Below are 19,792 nucleotides of genomic sequence, written 5' to 3'. Positions count from 1 at the left end.
AGGAGAGGTGACAGCACCCAGGAGGAGGTGACACAGGGTAAGGAGAGGTGACAGTTTCCAGAAGGAGGTGACATAGGGCAAGGGGCACCCCTAGGCCCGGGGGTCACTGTCACCCCCCACTGAAGGGCTGGGGGAGCCCATCCCAGTCCCAGGAAGGTGGTGTCACCATCCCGGTGTGTCCCCATCCTTCCCCCATCCTGGCGTGTCCCCATCCCGGCTGTGTCCCTGTCCCCGCTGTGTCCCCATCCAGTGTCCTGGGACCACAGGAGGCCTGGCAGTGGCGATGTGGCTGTGTCAGGTGTGGGATATAGGATTTGGGAGTTGGGAATTGGGATTTTGAGTGGCCTGGCTGGAACTGCCAGGTGGGAAGGAGCTCCTGCCCATGCTGGGTCACCTGTCCCCTCCTCTGGTCTCTGTGCCATTGTCCCCAGCTGGGGACAGCTGTCCCAGCTCCTCCTCCTGCCTGTCCCGCATTGTCACCTTTACTTTCAGTTTGGTGTGCCCAGAACTCCTGTCTGTCTGTCCATCCATCCATGGATCCATCCATGCATCATCCATCCATCACCCATCCTCCATCATCCATCATCCATCATCCATCCATCATCCATCCATCATCTATCATCCATCCATCATCCCTCCATCATCCATCCATCACCCCTCCATCATCCCTCCATCATCCATCCATCATCCATCCATCACCCCTCCATCATCCCTCCATCATCCATCCATCATCCCTCCATCATCCATCCATCATCCATCCATCATCCATCCATCATCCATCTATCGGTCACCCATCATCCATCCATCCGTCCGTCATCTACCATCCCTTTTCCCATCATTTTCCCCTCTTCCCCTCTCCCTCCTCTCCCTCCATCCATCCCTCCCTCTCTGTCCCCAGTGTGGGTCCAGCTCTGGCTGTCACTTCCTGCCATCACTGTCACCTCTGTCCCCCACACTGAGCTGTCACTTCTGCCATCAGTGTCACCTCTGTCCCCTGCCGAGCCCTGCCCCCTGCAGGGGCTCAGCTGTGACCTCGCTGGCCTCGGGCACGGGGGGGTCCCGCAGCTGCTGTGGGGGGACACTGGTGTGAGGGGACACAGGTGACACTGATGGGTACAGGGGGATTTGGGGATTTGTCACGGTGGGTACAGGGGGGATTTGGGGGATTTCTCCCACTCCGGGGCCCTACAGGGCGGGGCAGAGTCCTGACGTGTCCGTGGGATCAGCAGCGGCCCCGGGAAGGGACAGGAGGGGACAGGGCGGAGACAGGGAGGGGACAGGAGGGGACAGAGGGACCTGGGGCGGGGGGAGGACAGGGACGAGCATCGCAAATGACCATATATGGAGTTGGGCGAGTCAATGGGCGGGGCCACACCTAAGGGGCGTGTCTATGGGGAAGCGGCTCGTAGTGGGCGTGCCCACGATCCATAAAGGGCCATGGGCGTGTCCCTGCGCGGGCGTGTCCCGGCGCGGTGGGCGTGTCCGGGCGCGGTGGGCGTGTCCGGGCGCGGTGGGCGGGGCTAGCGGCGGCCATGGCGTCCCTGTTCGGCGGCGTGGAGGGGTGAGGGGTCGCGCCGGGGGAGGGGGGCGCCCCACGGGACCCCCGCACATCAATTCCCTGATCCCCATCCCAGGGGGGCGCGGGGGCTCCGGGGGGGCAGCCGGGGGGTCCCTGCGAGCCCTGCCCGGGGCGGGGCGGGCAGCACCCGAAATTTCGGGACCCTCATCCCGGGGGCGGAAGCCCAGGGGAGCGCTGAGTGGGGTCCACCCGCTCGCCGGGACAGTGGGGTGGCACTGGCAGTGTCCCCACTCGGTGGGATGGGGGACAATGGGGTGGCACTGGCAGTGTCCCCACTCGGTGGGACAGTGGAGTAGCAGTGTCCCCCCGCCTCCCCGCAGCGGGGGCACCCACTCCAAGGTGGTGCTGGTGTCCGGGGATGGTCAAATCCTGGCCGAGATCGAGGGACCCTGCACCAACCACTGGGTGAGCTGGGGGACAGCCCTGTCCCCAACCTGGGCCGTGGGACACGGGGGACATGAGGAACGGGGTTTGGGACTTGGAGCTGGGTGTGGGGACATGGACCTGGGCTGGGGACACGGACCTGGGTTTGGGGACACAGAGATGGGTTGGGGACATTGAGCTGGGTGTGGAGCTGGGCTGGGGACATGGAGCTGATTTGGGGACAATGGAGCTGATTTAGGGACACAGAGCTGGGTTGGGGACACAGCTCAGGGCATCCCCTCACCCGAAAACCCGCATAGGACCCCCGGGGTGGAACCTGGGTGACGTCAGGGTACCCAGAATCCCCGTGGGACCCCCGGGATGGTGGCAGGGTGACCCCAGCGTGTCCCCCGGGCCCTGTCCCAGCTCATTGGCTCCGAGAAGTGCCTGGAGAGGATCGAGCGTATGGTCAGCGAGGCCAAGAGCAAAGCGGGTGCCGACCCGCGGGTGCCGCTGCGCTCCCTGGTGAGCCCCGTCCCCAAACCCCGTGTCACCCCCCCAGGGCCACCACGGGGGTGACAGAGACCCTGGGTGTGGCACAGGGGCTGTCGCTCAGCGGAGGGGACCAGCAGGACGCGGTGGGGAAGATGAGGGAGGAGCTCCAGCGGCGCTTCCCGCACCTCAGCCAGAGCTACTTCATCACCACCGACGCCATGGGGGCCATGGCCACTGCCACCGACCACGGTGGGGACTGCAGCTGCATGTCCTCAGCCCGGATGCGTGTCCCCAGCCCAGCTCCGTGTCCCCAGCCCAGCTCCGTGTCCCCAACCTAGCCCTGTGTCCCCAGCCAAGCTCCATGTCCCCAATCCCAGCCCCATGTTCCCAACCCAGCTCCATGTCCCCAGCCTAGCCCTGTGTCCCCAGCCCAGCTCCGTGTCCCCAGTCCCAGCACTGGGGTCCCAACCCAGCTCCGAGTCCCCAGCCCAGCCCCGTGTCCTCAACTCAGCTCCGTGTCCCCAAACCCAGCTCCGAGTCCCCAGACCAGCCCCGTGTCCTCAACTCAGCTCCGTGTCCCCAAGCCAGCCCTGTGTCCCCAGCTCAGCTCCGTGTTCCCATCCTGATCCTGCCCCATTCCCATCCTGCCCCATTCCACTCTCACAGCCCCACACTCCTGTCTCCATCCTGTCCCATCCCCTCACTCCTGGTCCCTTCCAGCCCCATTCCTGCTCCCTCATTCCCACTTCTCTATCCCCATTCCCGCTCTCCCATCCCCATTCCAGCCCCATCCTCTCCTCCTGTTCCCTTTCTCTCCCATCATTCCCTTTCTCTCCCATCGTTCCCTTTCTCTCCCATCACCATCCCCATTCCCACTCCCTCATCACACCCCATTCTCACTCTCCCATTCCCATCCCCCTTCCCAATGCCCATCCCACCCCATTCCACTCTCCCATTTCAGTGTCCCATTCCCACTCTCCCACCACCACTCCCCCATCCCTATCCTGCCTCATTCCCACTCTCTCAGTCCCATCCCACTATGTCCACGGCCCCACCACGGTGAGGACACCTCCCGGGGTGGGGACAGCCTCGGGGCCATCCCGGTGACACTGTTCCGGTGTCACTGTCGTCCCCCCCCCACTGCAGGTGGCATCGTGCTGATCTCCGGCACCGGCTCTAATTGCAAACTCATTAACCCCGACGGCTCCGAGACGGGCTGCGGGGGCTGGGGCCACATGATGGGGGACGAAGGCTCCGGTGAGGGTCTGGGGGGGTCCCGGGGGGCTCTGGGGGTGCCGGGGAGGGGCTGACCGCAGTGCTGACCCCCCCTCAGCGTACTGGATCGCCCACCAGGCCGTGAAGATGGTGTTTGACTGCATGGACAACCTGGAGGTGCCACCCCACGATGTGGGCTACGTCAGGCAGGCCATGTTCGACTACTTCCAGGTGTGCTGGGGGTCATGGGGGAGTTTGGGGTGGGTTTGAGTTGGGTTTTGGGGTTCCAGAGGGGGTTTGGGATGGGTGTCAAGGTTCTGGAGCAGGTTTGAGATGGGTGTTGGAGTCCTGGAGGGGCCTTGGGATGGGTATCAGGAGTCTTGGAGGGATTGGGATGGATTTTGGGGTCCTAGAGGGGCTTTAGGATGGGTATTAGGGGTCTTGGAGGGTTTGGGATGGGTGTTGGGGTTGTGGAGAGGGTTTGGGATGGATTTTGGGGTTCTGGGGAGCTTTGGGATGGGTTTTTGAGGTCCTAGAGGGGTTTGGGATGGGAGGTGCCACCCTATGATGTGGGCTATGTCAGGCAGGGTGTCAAGGCCGTGAAGGTGGTTTGGGATGGGTTTTGGGGTCCTGGAGGGGGTTAGGGAGGATATCAAGGTTCTGGAGGGGTTTGGGTCGGATTTTGGGGTTCTAAAGGGGGTTTGGGATGGGTGTTAGTGTCATAGAGCAGGTTTGGGATGGGTGTTGGAGTCCTGGAGGGGCTTTGGGGTGGATGTCAGGGTCCTGTAGGGCGTTTGTGGTGTGTGTAAAGGTCCTGGAGGAGATTTGGGGTGGGTGTTGGTGTCCTGGGCTGTGTTTTGGGGTCCTGTGGTGGCCCTGGGCTGTGTTTTGGGGTCCTGGGGGCTCAGGGCAGTGTTTTGGGGTCCTGGGGGGCTCAGGGACACTCCCAGCTGCCCCCAGCACCTCGGGGTGCCCAGAGAGGTCCCCAAACGCCCCCTGTGCCGACCCCACAGATCTCAGACAGGATGGGGCTCCTGACCCACCTCTATAGAACCTTCGAGAAATCCAAATTCGCCGGGTTTTGCCAAAAACTGGCAGAGGGTAGGGACCCTTCCTGGAGACATCCTTGTCACCTGTCCCGTTTGTCCCTGTCATCTCTTTGTCCCTGTCACCTGTTTGTTCCTGTCCCATTTGTCCTTGTCACCCCTTTGTCCGTCCCTGTCCCATTTGTGTACTTCCCGTTTGTTCCTGTCACTTCTTTGTCCATCACCTCTTTGTCCCTGTCACCCCTTTGTCCCGTCCCGTTTATCCTTGTCCTATGATTGTCCCTGTCACCCCTTTGTCCCTGTCCCATTTGTCCCTGTCCCGTTTGTCCATGTCCCCTTTGTCCGTGTCCCTGTTCTGTTTGTCTCTGTCCCCTTTGTCCTTGTCCTGTCTGTCCCCATCCCATTTTTCCCTGTCACCTGTCTGTCCCTGTCTTGTTTGTCCCTGTCCCCCTTGTCCCTATCTCTTGTCCCTGTCCAATTTGTCCCTGCCGATGCCACTCCCTGCTCTCTGCCCCGGGCACCCTCTGCCCTCCTCAGGGTGGTGACACCTCGGTGCCACCCCCTGGGCTGGTGACACCGTCGGGGTGGTGACAGCGGGGTGTCCCATGTCCCTGCGTGTCCCCACACGTCCCCGTGCCACCCGCAGGTGCCACCCTAGGTGACCCCCTGTGCTGCCACATCTTCACCAAAGCCGGCCAGGTGCTGGCCCGCCACGTGGTGGCCGTGCTGCCCAAAATCCACCAGGTAACCCCTTCCCTGTGGCCACACCGCACCTGGGGGAGGTGACAACGGTCCCATTGTTCCCTGCTGAGTGTCCCCACCCCGGCAGAGCCTTTTCCAGGGTGACCTGGGGCTGCCCATCGTGTGCGTGGGCTCAGTGTGGAACAGCTGGGAGCGGATGCAGGACGGTGAGTGTAGGGCCGGGGAAGGGATCTGGGGTTTGTTTTAGGGTCCCCGTGACCCCCTCGGGGTGTCTCCGATGTCGCAGGGTTCATCCAGGTGCTGTCACAGGCTCGGGATGAGGCTCTGGGCCGCGTCTTCTCGCGGTTCAGCCTGCTGAGACTGAAACGTTCCTCGGCGCTGGGAGGGGCCAGGCTGGGAGCCAGGAGCGTGGGGATGGCGCTGCCGCTGGACCGCCAGGGCAACGTGGATGTCTTCTACACGCACGTCTTCTGAGCCCGGAGACCCCCAAAATACCCCGGGGGAGGCCCCAAAATTCCCGGGAGTGTCCCAAAAATACCCCCGGGGGGCCCACAAACCGGGGCGCCCCGGCAGCAGGGTCAGGGTGAGGGGTTTGTGTGGTTCGGCAATAAAACGGTTGCACTGCCCCGAGGGGAGCGGGAATGGGGAATGGGGATTGGGATGGGAGAGTTGGGATGGGAATGGGATTGTGGAGATGGGGCAGAGTGGAGCCAGGAATGTGGGGATGGGAATGTGGGAATGGGGCAGGATGGACAAGGGATGTGGAGCTGAGGCAGGATGGGAATAAGAGCATGGGAATGGGATCCGGATGGGGTCAGGATGGGGTTGGATGGGATCGGGATAGGATCGGGATGGGGTCAGAAGGAATGGGAACAGGAACACTTCTGCATTCCCTACTGGGACAGGGAACATCCCAAACGGGGGTGGGGCTGTGGGAAAGAGAGGAAAAGGGACCTGGGAAATTCCTGTTTGGGTGCCTGAGGAGGCCGGGCTGGAATGGGATTGGGAGTGAGTGGGATTGGGAATGAGATTGGGAATGGGAACGGGATTGGAATGGGACTGGGAACGGGGTTGGGATTGGGGTGCTGGGCCTGCCAGCACAGGAAGGAAAAGCAGGAAGAGGAGGAAATCCCAAAGTTTAGGATCAGGGGTGTGACATCCATGACCTGGGAATGGACGTGGAGCTGCTGGAGCAGCTTTTGGGGTGATTGCCACTTAAAAAAAAAAAAAAAAAAAAAGAAAAGGGAAAAAAAAACCCTTTTGGGTTATTTTTACCAGAGGGAAGAAAAAAAAAAGTGCCCAGAAAAGATGGAAAATCCTGTGGGAGCTTTTCCAGAAAGGAAATCCAGGGAAATTCCCCTGGGAGGGGCCAAGGAGACCCCACAGTTTTCCAAGGAAAATCCTGGCCCTGCTCCCTTCCAAAAAAAGTTTATTTGGGATAACACCTCGTCCGAAATTTACAACATGTGGGGAGGGAGAGTGGGGAAAAGAGGGAATTGGAGGAGAAAAATCCAAGGAAAACCAGGAAAAGGAGGAGGGGAAAAATGTGAGATTGCGCCAGGGGATGGATCCCACCCATCCTGCCCAGCCTGGGGAAAAATGGCCCCAAATGGGGTTTTGGGGTTGGGAATTCCATGAGCTGGGGAATTCCATGAGCTCAACCCTGTTCACGCTCCGGTGGCTCCTGGTGAATGGATGGGTGAGCCCTGGCTGATCCAGCAGGAAATTCCCAGGATTCCCCAGCAGCTCCATCTTTCCTCTGGAGAAGGAATTGGGGGCCTGGGAAGCTCCTGGTTTCTTCTGGTTTGGGATTTGTCATCCTAAAAAGTTCCTGGTTTCATTGGATAGGGATTCCCAATCCCAAAGGGCTCCCGATTTCTCTGAATAGAGATTCCCAATACCAGAAAGTTCCTGACTTCTCTGGCCAGGGATTCCCAATCCCAAGGAGCTCCTAATTTCCCTGAAAAGGGATTTCCAATGCCAGAAAGTTCCTGATTTCCCTGGATAAGGATTCCCAACCTCAAGGAGCTCCTATGTTTCCTCTGTAGGGATTTCCAATCCCAAAACCTCCTGATTTCTCTGGACTGGGATTCTCAACCCCAGAAAGTTCCTGATTTCACTGGATAGAGATTCCCAATCCAAAAAGTTCCTGATTTCCCTGGACAGGGAATCCTAATCCCAAGGAGCTCCTGCATTCCCTGGATATGGATTCCCAATCTCAAGGAGCTCCAGTTTTTCCTCTGCAGAGACTCCCAACTCCAGAAAGTTCCTGTCTCCTGGATAGGGATTTCTCACCCAAAAAGTTCCAAATTTCTCTGGCTAAGGATTCCCAATTCCAAAGAACTCTCACTTTCCCTGGATGAGGGATTTCAGACCTGGAAAATCTCCCCCTTTCCCTGGATTTCTGAGCCTTGGAAGCAGGTAAGGATTCCCAATCCCAAAGAGTTCCCACTTTCTCTGCACAGGGATTCCCAATGCCAAAAGTTCCTGATTTCCCTGGATAAGGATTCCTGACCCCCAGGAGCTCCTATTTTTCCTCTGTAGAGATTCCCAAACCCAGAACACACCTGTTTTCCCAGAATAGGGATTCCCAATCCCAAAACACTCCTGATTTCCCTGAAAAGGGATTTTCAATCCCATAAAGTTCCTGATTTCCATGGACAGGGATTTCTGAGCCCCAAAGAGCTACCACTTTCTCTTGACAGGGATTACCAATCCCAAGGAGCTCCTGCATTCCCTGGACAGGGACTTCTAATCCCAAAATACTCCTGGTATCTCTGGTGGTCCCAAATAGCTCCTGATTTCCTCGGATAGAGAATCCCAATCCCAAGGAGTTCCCAATTTCCCTGGATAGCACTTCTGACCTTGGGAAGCTCCTGCTCTCCTTGGATCAGAATTTCCAATCCCAAAAAGTTCCTGATTTCTCTGGTGGTCCCAAAGAGCTCTTGGTTTCCCTGGCCAGGGATTCCCAATCCCAAGGAGCTCTTATTTTTCCTCTGTAGGGATTCCCAATCTCCAAAAGTCCCTGATTTCTCTGGACAGGGATTCTCAATCCCAAGGAGCTCCTGCATTCCCTGGATAGGGATTCTTGAGCCCAAGGAGCTCCTGTTTTCCCTCTGTAGGGATTCCCAGTCTCAACAAGCTCATGATTTCTGTGGATAAGGATTCCCCAATCCCAAGGAGCTCCCACTTTCTCTGGAATCTTTGGGATTCCCAATCCCCAAAATTCCCGATTTCCCTGAACAGGAATTCTGAATCCCAAGGAGCTACGACTTTACCTGGACTTGGGATTTCAGACCTGGAAAATCTCCCCCTTCTTCTGGATTTCTGAACCTTTTAGACACTTGGAAGCATTTGGGAATTATGGAAATCCATTGGGGAAGGAAATTCCCAGGATTAAATTCTGATGGAGACACAAATCCCACTCCAGGATCCTAGGGAATGGGATCAGCACTAGGATATTCCCAAAATACCACATCCCAAAATATCAAATCCCAAAATATCCGTCATCCCAACAGAGGATTCCCTCTCCTTTCCCAGGAATTCCAATCCCTCCCTGGTTTTCCTTGGAATTTTATCCACGAGGAATTAGGGCTGTAGTGTTTGATGAACTTAGGGAATTCCCTGAAAGGGGGAAAAGGAATTTGGGGAAAATCCCTTTTAAAAAACCCTTCAGGAATTGGGCAGGATTCTCCCCTTTGCTCAGCTTCCAGCTGGAGGAATTTTGGGATCCAAAAAAAAAATCCCATTCCAGAAAATCAGGGGGGGAAAAAAAAAAAAAAACCAACTTTGGGGATCCCTAAAAAATTCCTCCACCAAAGCACCAAAAACTTGATTTTTCCCTCAGAATTTTTTCCAGTATTTTTCCCCACTTGGGGAAAAAAATCCCAGAAAGCAAAAAACTGCCAAGAAAAAAAAAAAAAAAAAAGAAAAGAGAGGAAAAGCTGATAAAAATAAAAATTAAAAACAAAAAGGGAAAAATCAAAGTACTTTTGAAGCTGGAGTAGATCCCAGTGCCTGGAGCTGCTCTGGGCTCTTCCCAATTGTCCCATTATTTTTTTTTTTTCCCCTGGAAAGATTTCCAGGGAATCAGTCTCTGGTCATTCCCAAGGGTCAGTATTTCACTCCAGGCACGAATTCCTTGGCATCTGGATTCAAGTTGCTTTTGCTCTGGAAAAAAAAAGAAGGGGGAAAAAATAGGATTTGTCAGTGTTGGGGATTGTCACATCCTGAGGGTTTGGGATTTTTCCTCCAAAGGAAATTCCCAGATTTTTGGGACTTGTTAAGGATTCCCAAAGTTTGGAGTCTCAGGGATTTGGGGTTTCCATGGAAATGTGGGATTATGTGGAGAGGGAATTTATGGAATCATGGAATGGGTGGGAATGGATCCATAAATCCCATCAAATCCCAGCACTTCCCATTTTTCCAGGTGGATCCAACCTGGTATTGGATACCTGCAGGGATTCAAGGGCAATTCCAGGGACTGGACAATTCCAGGGATGGAACAATTTCAGAGATTGGCGAATTCCAGGGATTGGAGAATTCCAGGCATAGAATCCCAAGGATGGGACAATTCTAAGGACGGGACAAATCCAAGGACGGGACAAATCCAGGATAGAATTCCATGGATGAGCCAATTCCAGGAATTGGACAATTCTAGGGACAGGAAAGTCCCAAGGATGGGACAATTCCAAGGACAGGCCAATTCCAGGGACTGGCCAATTCCAAAGACAGGACAAGTCCAGAAATTGGAGAATTCCAGGGTTTGGACAATTGCAAGGATGGGCCAATTCCAGGGATAGGAGAATTCCAATGACAGCCCAGTCCCAAGGACAGGAAAATTCCAGGGGTGAGACAAATCCAGGGACAGGACAATCCTCAGGCCAGCCCAATCCCAGGGAAAGGAGAATTCCAAGGACAGGACAATCCCCAGCCCAGCCCATTCCCAAACCCAGCCCCATTCCCGGTCCATCTCACCAGGATGTCCTCGGGGCCGTGCCCCTCCCCCAGGGCCAGCCCGTGCAGCTGCTGCTGGAGCTGCCCCATTCCCTGGGGAAGATCCCGCGCTGGGATGAACCAGTCCTGGTCCTCCTCCTCCAGCATCTCCTGGAAACAGCGATCCAGGAATTCCTGCTCCTGCAGCTCCTCCTCCACCTGCACCGAGAAATTCCAGTGGGGATTAGCCAGGGGTTTTTCCAGGGGGCTGTGGGAAGGAGCTCATGCAATTCCTGAGGCTGGGAAAGCCCTTGGAGATCCTTTCCACCTGAGTTTTCCACCTGGCACAGCTCTCATCCCAAAGTCCCCAATCCCAAATCCCAAATTTCCCTGTCAGGGAATTGTGCAGATCCAGAAAGGTTCCTAAGCCTCTTTTTTTCCCAGGAATTCCAGGAAAGGGAAGGCAGATCCCAAAAAGGCCAATCCCATAAAAGGAAAGGGAAGGTGAATCCCAAAAAAGAAAGGGAAGGTGAAGCCCAAAAAATGAAAGGAAAGGCAGATCCCAAAAAGGAAAAAAAAAAAAAAAAACCAATCCTGGAAAGGAAAGGGAAAAACCAATCCCAAAATGGCAAATCCCAAAAAGGGAAGGGAAGGTGAATCCCAAAAAGGAAAGGGAGAAAAAAAACAGTCCTGAAAAAGGAAAGGGAAGGCAGATCCCAAAAAAGGCGAATCACAAAAAAAAAAGGCAAGTCCCAAAAAAGGCAAGGCAAGGTGAATCCCAAAAAAGGAAAAGGAAAAACCAATCCTGGAAAGGAAAGGGAATGTGAATCCCAAAAAGAAAAGGGAAAAACCAATCCCAAAAAAGGCAAGGGAAGGCAGATCCCAAAAAAGGCAAATCCTAAAAAAGGAAAGAGAAGGCAGACCCCAAAAAGAAAAGGGAAGGTGAATCCCAGAAAAAGGAAAGGGAAGGCAGATCCCAAAACCTCGGCAGACGGGAATGGTCTCTCAAAAGATCAAAGGGGTTTTTCCCAGCTTTTTTCCAGGCAGATCCAACCCAAGGAGATGACTATACCCTGAATCCCAGGAATTCCCCGGAATCCCGGGAATCTCACCTGCCTGTTGAAATCCTCCTCGTTCTCCATCCACATGTACTCAGCAAAGGGGTTGTTCTCCTTCTCCTCGTGCCCATTCCCGACTGGATCCTCCTTGGATTTGGGGCTGGACGCCGTGGTGCCGCCCAGCTCGGAGCCATTCATCCTTGGGGACTCTGGGATGGGGGATTTAGGGATGAGGGAGGGGAGGGAGATCCCAAAGCCAGCCCAGATCCCATATGGGACGTGGGATTTCAGCAGGGAAGGGTGGGCTTGATCCTGGTGGGGTTTGTGAGATTTGGTGATGAGGAAATGGGTCACGGGTGTTGGGATCCATCAGGAACCGTTCCATAAATCCAAAAATCCATCCATCCATGGATCCATCCATCCATCAATCCATAAATCCTTCAATCCGTCCATCCATGGATCCATCCATCCTTGAATCTATTAATCCATCAATCCATGGATCCATCCATCAATATATCAAACCATAAATCTACCAATGCATCAATCAATCCATAAATCCGTCAATCAACCCATCAATCCATCTATGAATCCTTCAATCCATAAATCCATCAATCCATGAATCTATCAAACCATAAACCCATCGATTCATGGATCCATCCATCCACCTATGGAATGATGAATACATCAGAAAACATTCCATTAATCCATCGATCCATGGATCCATCAACCCTTCAATCCTTCAGTCCGTGGATCCATAAATCCTTCAATCCATCAATCCATAGATTCATAAATCCTTCAATCTATCCATAAATCCATGGATCTATCAATCCATGGATCCATCAATCTATCAGTCCATGGATCTATCAATCAATACATCCATCATTTCATCAATCCATCCATCCATAAATCCATGGATCCATAAATCTGTCAGTCCATCCATCCATCCATCCATCCATCCGTAAATTCTTCAATCTATCTCTCCATGAATCTATCAGTCCATCAAAATCCATCCATCCATCAATCCATCAATCTACAAATCCATCAATTGATCCATTGATCCATCAATCCATGGATCCATGACTGGGTTATCCTTGAAAAGGATCATTTCCACTCCCCAAAAATGCCAGAGTTTGGGAACTTTGGGAATGAGGTCAGGGGTGATGGGAGTGCTGGGAATGTTCCCCTGGAGAAGGGAAAAACCCAGGGAATCCTCAGAGTGCCTGAAGGGGCTCCAGGAGAGCTGGAGAGGGACTGGGGACAAGGCCTGGAGGGACAGGACACAGGGAATGGCTTCCCACTGGGAAAGGGGACATTGGGCTGGGATCTTGGGCAGCAATTGCTGGCTGGGAGGGTGGGGAGGGGCTGGGCTGGAATTCCCAGATTGGCTGGAGCTGCCCCTGGATCCCTGGGAATGTCCAAGGCCAGCTTGGGATGGATTTGGATCCACCTGGGATGGTGGGAGGTGTTGGGATGGGATTTAAGGTCCCTTCCCACCCAAATTCCAGGATTCCATGGAGGAATCCAGGCAGGAGAGGCCTGGACACTTTTCTGGGTCCCTCTGAAATCTTCCAGGGAATTATGAAAAATCAGCTGGCCAGGCTCAATTCCCAGTCCTGGATCCCTTCCTAAGGATCTTTCCCAACCATGGATCCTCCCATTCCCAGCTCTGCAGGTCCAGCAGGTCCGGCCACCTTCCCAACGCTGCTCCAGGAGCTCCTGGTGCCTCCCACTCCAGGAAATCTCAATTCCCCTTTCCCAGAATCCCAAATTCCCCTCTCGATCCCCTTTCCTGGCCGTGTGGATTTTCCCCATTCCCAGCCCCACATCCTCATTTTCCCCATTCCCATTTCCCCATTCCCAGCCCCACATTCCCATTTTCCCAGCTCTGCCATTCCCAGTTTTCCCATTCCTAGTTTTCTCAGTTGCTGAGGAACCATGGCCTAATTCCAGCCCCAATCCAGGATAATCTCATCCCGCTCTATTTTAATCCCAGCACAGCTCTGACTGATTCTCCCAGAAAAAATCTTCCCCAAAAAAACCCCAATCCAAGGAACGCTCAGGAACCTCATCTCAAATTCCTCCTGGAGCTGTTTCCAGGCTCCTCTCTGGAAACCTGGGAATTCCTTCCAAATATTCCATAAAAATCTCCCCTTTCCCAGTGGGAAGCCATCCCCTGTGTCCTGTCCCTCCAGGCCTTGTCCCCAGTTTAGGGACTCTGAAGATTCCCTGGAGTTTTCCCTTCTCCAGGGGAACATTCCTAACTTTCCCTGGCTCCTTTCCCAAGCCCTTGTGGGTTTCGTCTGGATTCTCTCCAGCACTCCAGGAGGATTTTACCCTTTGGAGAGTTAAAATAATTTGGGGAAATTCCCCCTTGATTTCCACCCCAATTCTGTCACTCCCTGCCCTGACAGTGGGGAAAGGGGATTGTCCCTTCCCAGGAAATTTGGTTTTCCATGGAATAATGGGCCTCATCCTGCAATGGGACATTCCTGGTGACAATCCTGGAGTTATCACTGTTCCCGGGACAATTCCAGCTCCAGAATTTCCAGGAGCTTCATTCCCCATCCTGCTCCCTCCCCGTGGGGACAGCGCCTGTTCCCGCTGTGATTTGGGATTTTTGGGGGGAGCAGCAAAACCGTGGGATTGCGGAATGCTCCAGGTGGGAAAAGGAGCCCCTGAGATGCCCAAATCGGAGCTGCTCCAGAGGGAATTGTGTCCAGGCCGTGGAAAAACACCAACAGGGATCAGCTGGCATCTGCAAGTTGCCGGCACGGGGCGGAGGGGAGGGATCCCTGTGGAATTCCTGGGAATTGCAGCGCTGCCTGTTCCTGCTGCCCGTGGGAAAAGCGACTCCTGCTCCTCTAGGACACAGGGAATGGATTCCCAGTGCCAAAAAAAACGCCCTGGGATGGAGCGGTTTGGGGAAGGAATTCTGCTGGTTAACCCTTCCTGTGTTCCAAACCAGCCTGCGAGAGCTGGGAACATTCCCCTGGAGAAGGGAAAACTCCAGGGAATCCTCAGAGTCCCTGAAGGGGCTCCAGGAGAGCTGGAGAGGGGCTGGGGACAAGGGCTGGAGGGACAGGACACAGGGAATGGCTTCCCACTGGGAAAGGGGAGATTTTTGCGGAATAGTTGGAAGGAATTCCAGGCTGGGCTGGAATTCCCAGATTGGCTGGGGCTGCCCCTGGATCCCTGGCAGTGCCCAAGGCCAGGTTGGACCCACCCGGGACGGTAGAAAATGTCTCTGGATGGGATTTAAGCTGGTTTTTTCCCAACCCAATCCATTACAGGATTCCATTAAAAAAATCACCAAATTCCCCACAGAAACGCCAAACTTGAATGTTTCCGGGATAAATCCACGTTTTGGGAAGCCACAAACAGCCCACGGATTGTAGGAAAACCTTTCCCACATCCCGGGATCCCGAAGGAAGCAGCTGCAGCCTGGACACCCAGCATGGAAAATATCCCATGGGAACGTGGCCAAAAATATCCCAAATCCCGGCTGGAGGGGGAATTTGGGGGGTAGAGACCTTGTGTGTGGGGATCCATCGGGAATTGGGGTGTGGGAATGGGAATAGGATGGGGGGATGAGAACGGGAAGGGGATAATGGGGTGGGATAATGGGAACGGGAATGGGATAATGGGGTGGGAATGGGAACAGGAAAGGGAATGGGGTGGGATAATGGGAACGTGAATGGGATGGGATAACGGGGTAGGAAGGGAAACGGGAATGTGATGGAGGAGCCGATGCCGGCGCACACCGAGGGCACTTGGGGACTGTTCTGCCGTTCCCGGCGGTACCGGCCCAGCAGCCCCGGCGGAGCCCGGCACGGCCCCTCAGGAGCCCGGCCCGGCCCCAGCGCCCACCGGGCGCCTCCCCAAGTCCCACAGGAGCCCGCGGGACAGCGGGGCCTGCTCGGTCCCGGAGCCCCCCGTATCCCCGGCGGTTCCTGGGGACAGTGTCCCCGCTCCCCCGGGCGGTGCTGTCCCCGCCGTGCCCCGGGCGCGGTCCCCGCTGTGGCCGCCGCGTCCCCCCGTGTACCCCCCGGTACCTCGGGCCGGGCCGGAGCCGCTCCGCGCCCTCAGCCACCGCCGCCGCCAGGCCCCACCCCTCTTGCAGATGACGCGCCCACATGCCTCTCATTGGCCAGCCCTGCCGGGTGGCCCCGCCCTTCAGCGCTCTGATTGGGCGGCAAGGAAACTAAGCGCGTTGTTTTTGCACCGGTCAGCTGTCAATCATATAGATGAGCCCACCCACCGAACGGCGCTGCTGATTGGCTGTTGCCGCGGGCTGTGATTTGCTGAGCTCACGCGTTCCCCACGTGGGACAGACGGGTATCACGCGCTGGGGCGGGGCCTTGGAGGGGTGGGCGTGGCCTTGCGCTATGTAAATAACCCCAGACCCCACGGCTGGATGATGATTGACAGGCACTCTGCCAAATGGGAAGAGTCGTCACAACCCGCCTGCCCCGCTCCGAGGGTGCGTTGCTAGAACGACGCTGATTGGTCCAATCATGTAAACACAAGGAGGGGGCGGCGGCTGTCACATGGCGGGCGCGTGGCTTGGGGGAGGGGCCCAACCAGAATGGGGGAGGGGGAGGAGGGACCAAGGGGTGACCCCCCCCCCCCCCCGTGTTGGGGACACCGTGAGGGGGGACCGGCCCTGCGCCCCCAAACGGGGGAAGCACCTGGGGGGAGCCAGGCCTGCGCCCCCAAAACCGGGACAGCGGGGGGAGGGGGCGCTGCTCTGCGCCCCCAGTTTGGGAGGCGCCATTTGGGGGTTTACCCAGCCCTGCACCCCCAGTTTGGGGCCAGGAACGGGGGCATCCAGCCCTGCATCCCCAAATTTAGAGGCGGCATTTAGGGGGGGGTTACCCAGCCCTGCACCCCCAGTTTGGGGCCAGGAACGGGGGCATCCAGCCCTGCATCCCCAAAGTTAGAGGCGGCATTTAGGGGGGGTTACCCAGCCTTGCACCCCCAGTTTAGGGCCAGGACCGGGGGAGTTTACCCAGCCCTGAACCCCCAGTTTGGGGTCACTGTTTAGGGGGTTCACCCAGCCCCGCACCCCCACACCAGGTGCAGCCCCGGGAGAGGGAACGGACCCGCATTTTTGGGGTCACCAGGACCCTTCACCTCACCGCGAACCCCCAAAACGGCGAGACCCCCGTTCCCGGGACTCCCCCGGCTGCTCCAGCGCCGCCTCCCCGCCGTGACGAGCCCGGTGATCCCAAATCCCGGTCCCGGTGATCCCGATTCCGGTGATCCCAAATCCCGGTGCCAGTGATCCCAAATCTCGGTGATCCCGGTGCGGATCCCGCCATGCCGGCGGGAGGCGGCGGCTCCTCCGCGTCCCCCCGAATTCGGGGTCCCCGGCCCCCCTCGACCCCCCTGGATCCCCTCGCACGGTGAGTGACCCCAAATCCCACCCGGGTGACCCCAAATCCCCACCCGGGATCCCCAAATCCCCTCCTGGGTGACCCCAAGTCCCCACCCGGGTGACGCCAAATCCCTCCCGGGGTCTTCAAATCCCACCCGAGTGACCCCAAATCCCCCCGCAGGGTTTGAGGCTGGTTGAATCTTCCCAGCCTCACGTGGCACATCCCGATCCCGAATTTTGGGGTTATTTGGGATGGGGTGGCCGTGGGAAGGGGGGGACACCCCCTCGAGGACCCCCGTGGCAGAAAAAGGGGAAGCCAAAATCTCCCCCCAGTTCTCGGTGTGACCCCAAATCTGTCCCTTGCTCCGGGCTGGGGTTTTTGGGGTGGCGGCAGCACTTTTGGGGTCCCCGTACCCTGGGGGGATTCCCTGGAGCAGCTTAGGGGTCACCCAGGGACACCCGAGCTTTTGGGGGTTGTTCCCTCCCCAAATGTGGGGTCCTGAAGTTTGGGGTGGGGTGTCCCCATTGTCCCCAGTGTCCCCCAGTGTCCCCCAGTGTCCCCAAAGCCAGCCCCAGGCTGGTGACACGAGGGTCACCAGTGTCCCCCAATGTCCCCAAGCCAGCCCCAGTCTGGTGACACGAGGGTCACCAGTGTCCCCAAGGGCAGGGGCCAGGAGTTATTTCTGTTTCCGCGGGCGCTAATCCCGGGCCAAGCCCAAAACCTCGGGGACAAACACGAGCAAATGTCGCCAGGAGCCGCCAGAAGGAGCGGGTGACAATCCCCGCGACACCTCGGGACAAGTGACCTCCCCCGAGGGTGACGGCCGCCTCCTTGTATGGTTGGGGACAGCGGTGTCACCAGACGGGACAGAAATAGCGCGGGGCCGAGGCCGGGACAGGCTAGGGGGACAAAGGGGTGGCGCCTCGGTGACATTCCGGGGGGTGTGGTGGCCCTGGGGGGGTGGCCCAGGATGTCGCCAGGGGGTGGGGACAGATGACCCGGGGGGGTTTGGGGAGTGTGGGATGGGCGGGAATCTGTGGGGTGGGAGAGGACAGGGAGGGGACAGGGTTTGGGGACAGGGGACAGACAGCCCTGTGTCACTGCTGGGGACAGAGAGGGGACAGGGGACAGCCCCGTGTCGCTGTTTGGGGACACGGACAGGGGACAGCCCCGTGTCACTGTTTAGGGACAGTCAGCCCCGTGTCACTGTCCCCGTGCCCTGCGCCAGCCCTGTCGGTGACATCCGCTGTCATCGCCGGCGGTGTCACCGCGCGTTGGTGACATTCCCGGCCTAACGCGGTGGCCCTCGGTGACCTTGCGGGGCTATCCTGTCCCCAAACAGCGACACGGGGCTGTCCTTTGTCCCCAAACAGCGACACGGGGCTGTCGCTTGTCCCCTGTCCCCAAAGAGTGTCACGGGGGCTGTCCCCTGTTCCCAGCAGCGACACAGGGCTGGCTGTCCCCGCTCTGTCCCCTCCTTGTCTCCGCGCTCTCCGGGGACGATGGCCGAGCAGTGTCCCCGCCCCGGCGCCGCTGTCGCTCCACGCTGTCCTCTCGGGCTGGTGGCCCCGTCTGCTGTCACACCTTGGGGACAGCGCTGAGAGCACCGCGACCCCCGGGGCTGGCCCAGGGCTGCGGAGTTAATGAGTTGAGTTAATGAGTTAATGAGTTGTTAATTGGGGACAGCAGCTGCTCGGCCGCCCCCAGGGCCTCCAGCCCCGCCATTATCCCGAGGCCACCACATGTCCCCAAGTGCCACCACCCCTCCGGGGACGGGGACTCCGCCCGGCTGGGCGGCTGCGGCACGGCTGGGAAGGCCGTTCTGGGAGGAGAATCCCAAAATGCCACCGGAGGCCACCTCAATCCCATCCCTGATCCCAAATCCCCAAAATCCCACCCGAACCTTTCCTGGAGAACCTGAGGTTATTCCCTCTCATCCCATCCCTGATCCCAAATCTCTAAAATCCTCCAAATCCCCAAAATCCCCAAATCCCACCTGAGCCTTTTTTCCTGGAGAACTTGGGGCTGTTTTCTCTCATCCCATCTCTCGTTCCCAAATCCTAAATCCCCCAAATCCCACCAGAGGTTTTCCTGGAGAACCCAAGGTCATTCCTTCTCATCCCATCCCTCGTTCCCTGTCCCAAATCCCCCAATACCCCAAAATCCCACCTGACTCTTTCCTGAGGCTGTTCCCTGATCCCATCCCTGATCCCAAATCCCCAAAATCCCTAAATGCCACCTGAGCCTTTTCTGAGGTTGCTCCCTGATCCCAAATCCCACCTGAACCTTTCCTGATCCCATACCTAATGTCAAACCCCCAAATTCCAAATTCCCCCCTAAAATCCCCTTTATTTTCCCGGCTGGGCGCTTTCCCAGCTCCCAATCCCAAATAAATTCCCTCATTCTTCATCCCAAAACAATCCCCTCCTCACCCTATAAAACCCTCATGGGATTTCGAGCTGAGCTGAACTCACAGGTTTGGGATTTCTCACATTTCCAGCTCTTTTGGGGTTTTTTTCTGGGATTTCTTTTGGGCTCCAGCACAGCCAGGATGGAGAAAATCGATTTGGGATCACCTTAAAAGAGGCAAATTCCTCGTGGCTGATCCTTTAGTTGAAATATTGATGAGAAATCTTTAATTAGGGTTTAAATATTTTTATTTTAAAAAAATTAAATAGAATTAAAATTTTAATTTAATTTGAAATTAAATAAAATTAAAATAAAAGTTAAAATAAAAACAAATTATTAATTTAATTTTAAAATAATTATTAGTTTAATTTTATTTAATTTAATACTAAATTAAAACTAAAATAAAAAATATGTTTTTGGAGTTAAAGTGACCCCCAAACAAATTTAAATTTAAATAAATTAATTTTAAATTTAAATTAAATTTGGCGGTTAAAGTGACTCCAAAGCCAATTTAAACTTAAATTTAAATTTAATTTTTAGGGTTAAAGGGATAAAGAATCCTCAAATCCCAGGAATTCAGCTGGAATTGGAATTTAGGGACCCAAGATATCC

The 19,792-nt window shown here is 56.1% G+C and overlaps 2 protein-coding genes across 2 annotated transcripts; one reads left to right on the top strand and one right to left on the bottom strand.

Annotated features, from left to right (window-relative positions):
* Positions 1–1,519: 1,519 nt before the first annotated feature.
* NAGK (N-acetylglucosamine kinase) lies at positions 1,520–5,902 on the top strand. Its single transcript, XM_066317517.1, has 10 exons — positions 1,520–1,561; positions 1,900–1,984; positions 2,369–2,467; positions 2,545–2,686; positions 3,584–3,694; positions 3,771–3,883; positions 4,666–4,753; positions 5,345–5,442; positions 5,528–5,606; positions 5,687–5,902. Exons 1-10 carry the CDS (start codon positions 1,533–1,535, stop codon positions 5,872–5,874), a joined length of 1,032 nt encoding a protein of 343 aa, XP_066173614.1. The 5' UTR covers positions 1,520–1,532; the 3' UTR covers positions 5,875–5,902.
* A 910-nt stretch (positions 5,903–6,812) lies between these two features.
* PAIP2B (poly(A) binding protein interacting protein 2B) lies at positions 6,813–15,501 on the bottom strand. Its single transcript, XM_066317516.1, has 4 exons — positions 15,446–15,501; positions 11,448–11,602; positions 10,378–10,554; positions 6,813–9,570 (listed from the first exon to the last, which is right to left on the bottom strand). Exons 2-4 carry the CDS (start codon positions 11,589–11,591, stop codon positions 9,514–9,516), a joined length of 378 nt encoding a protein of 125 aa, XP_066173613.1. The 5' UTR covers positions 11,592–11,602; positions 15,446–15,501; the 3' UTR covers positions 6,813–9,513.
* Positions 15,502–19,792: the final 4,291 nt, after the last annotated feature.

This window comes from Sylvia atricapilla, chromosome 4, assembly GCF_009819655.1.
Source record: "Sylvia atricapilla isolate bSylAtr1 chromosome 4, bSylAtr1.pri, whole genome shotgun sequence".
NCBI classification, from domain to species: Eukaryota; Metazoa; Chordata; class Aves; order Passeriformes; family Sylviidae; genus Sylvia; species Sylvia atricapilla.
This window is presented reverse-complemented; position numbering and strand designations above follow the sequence as displayed.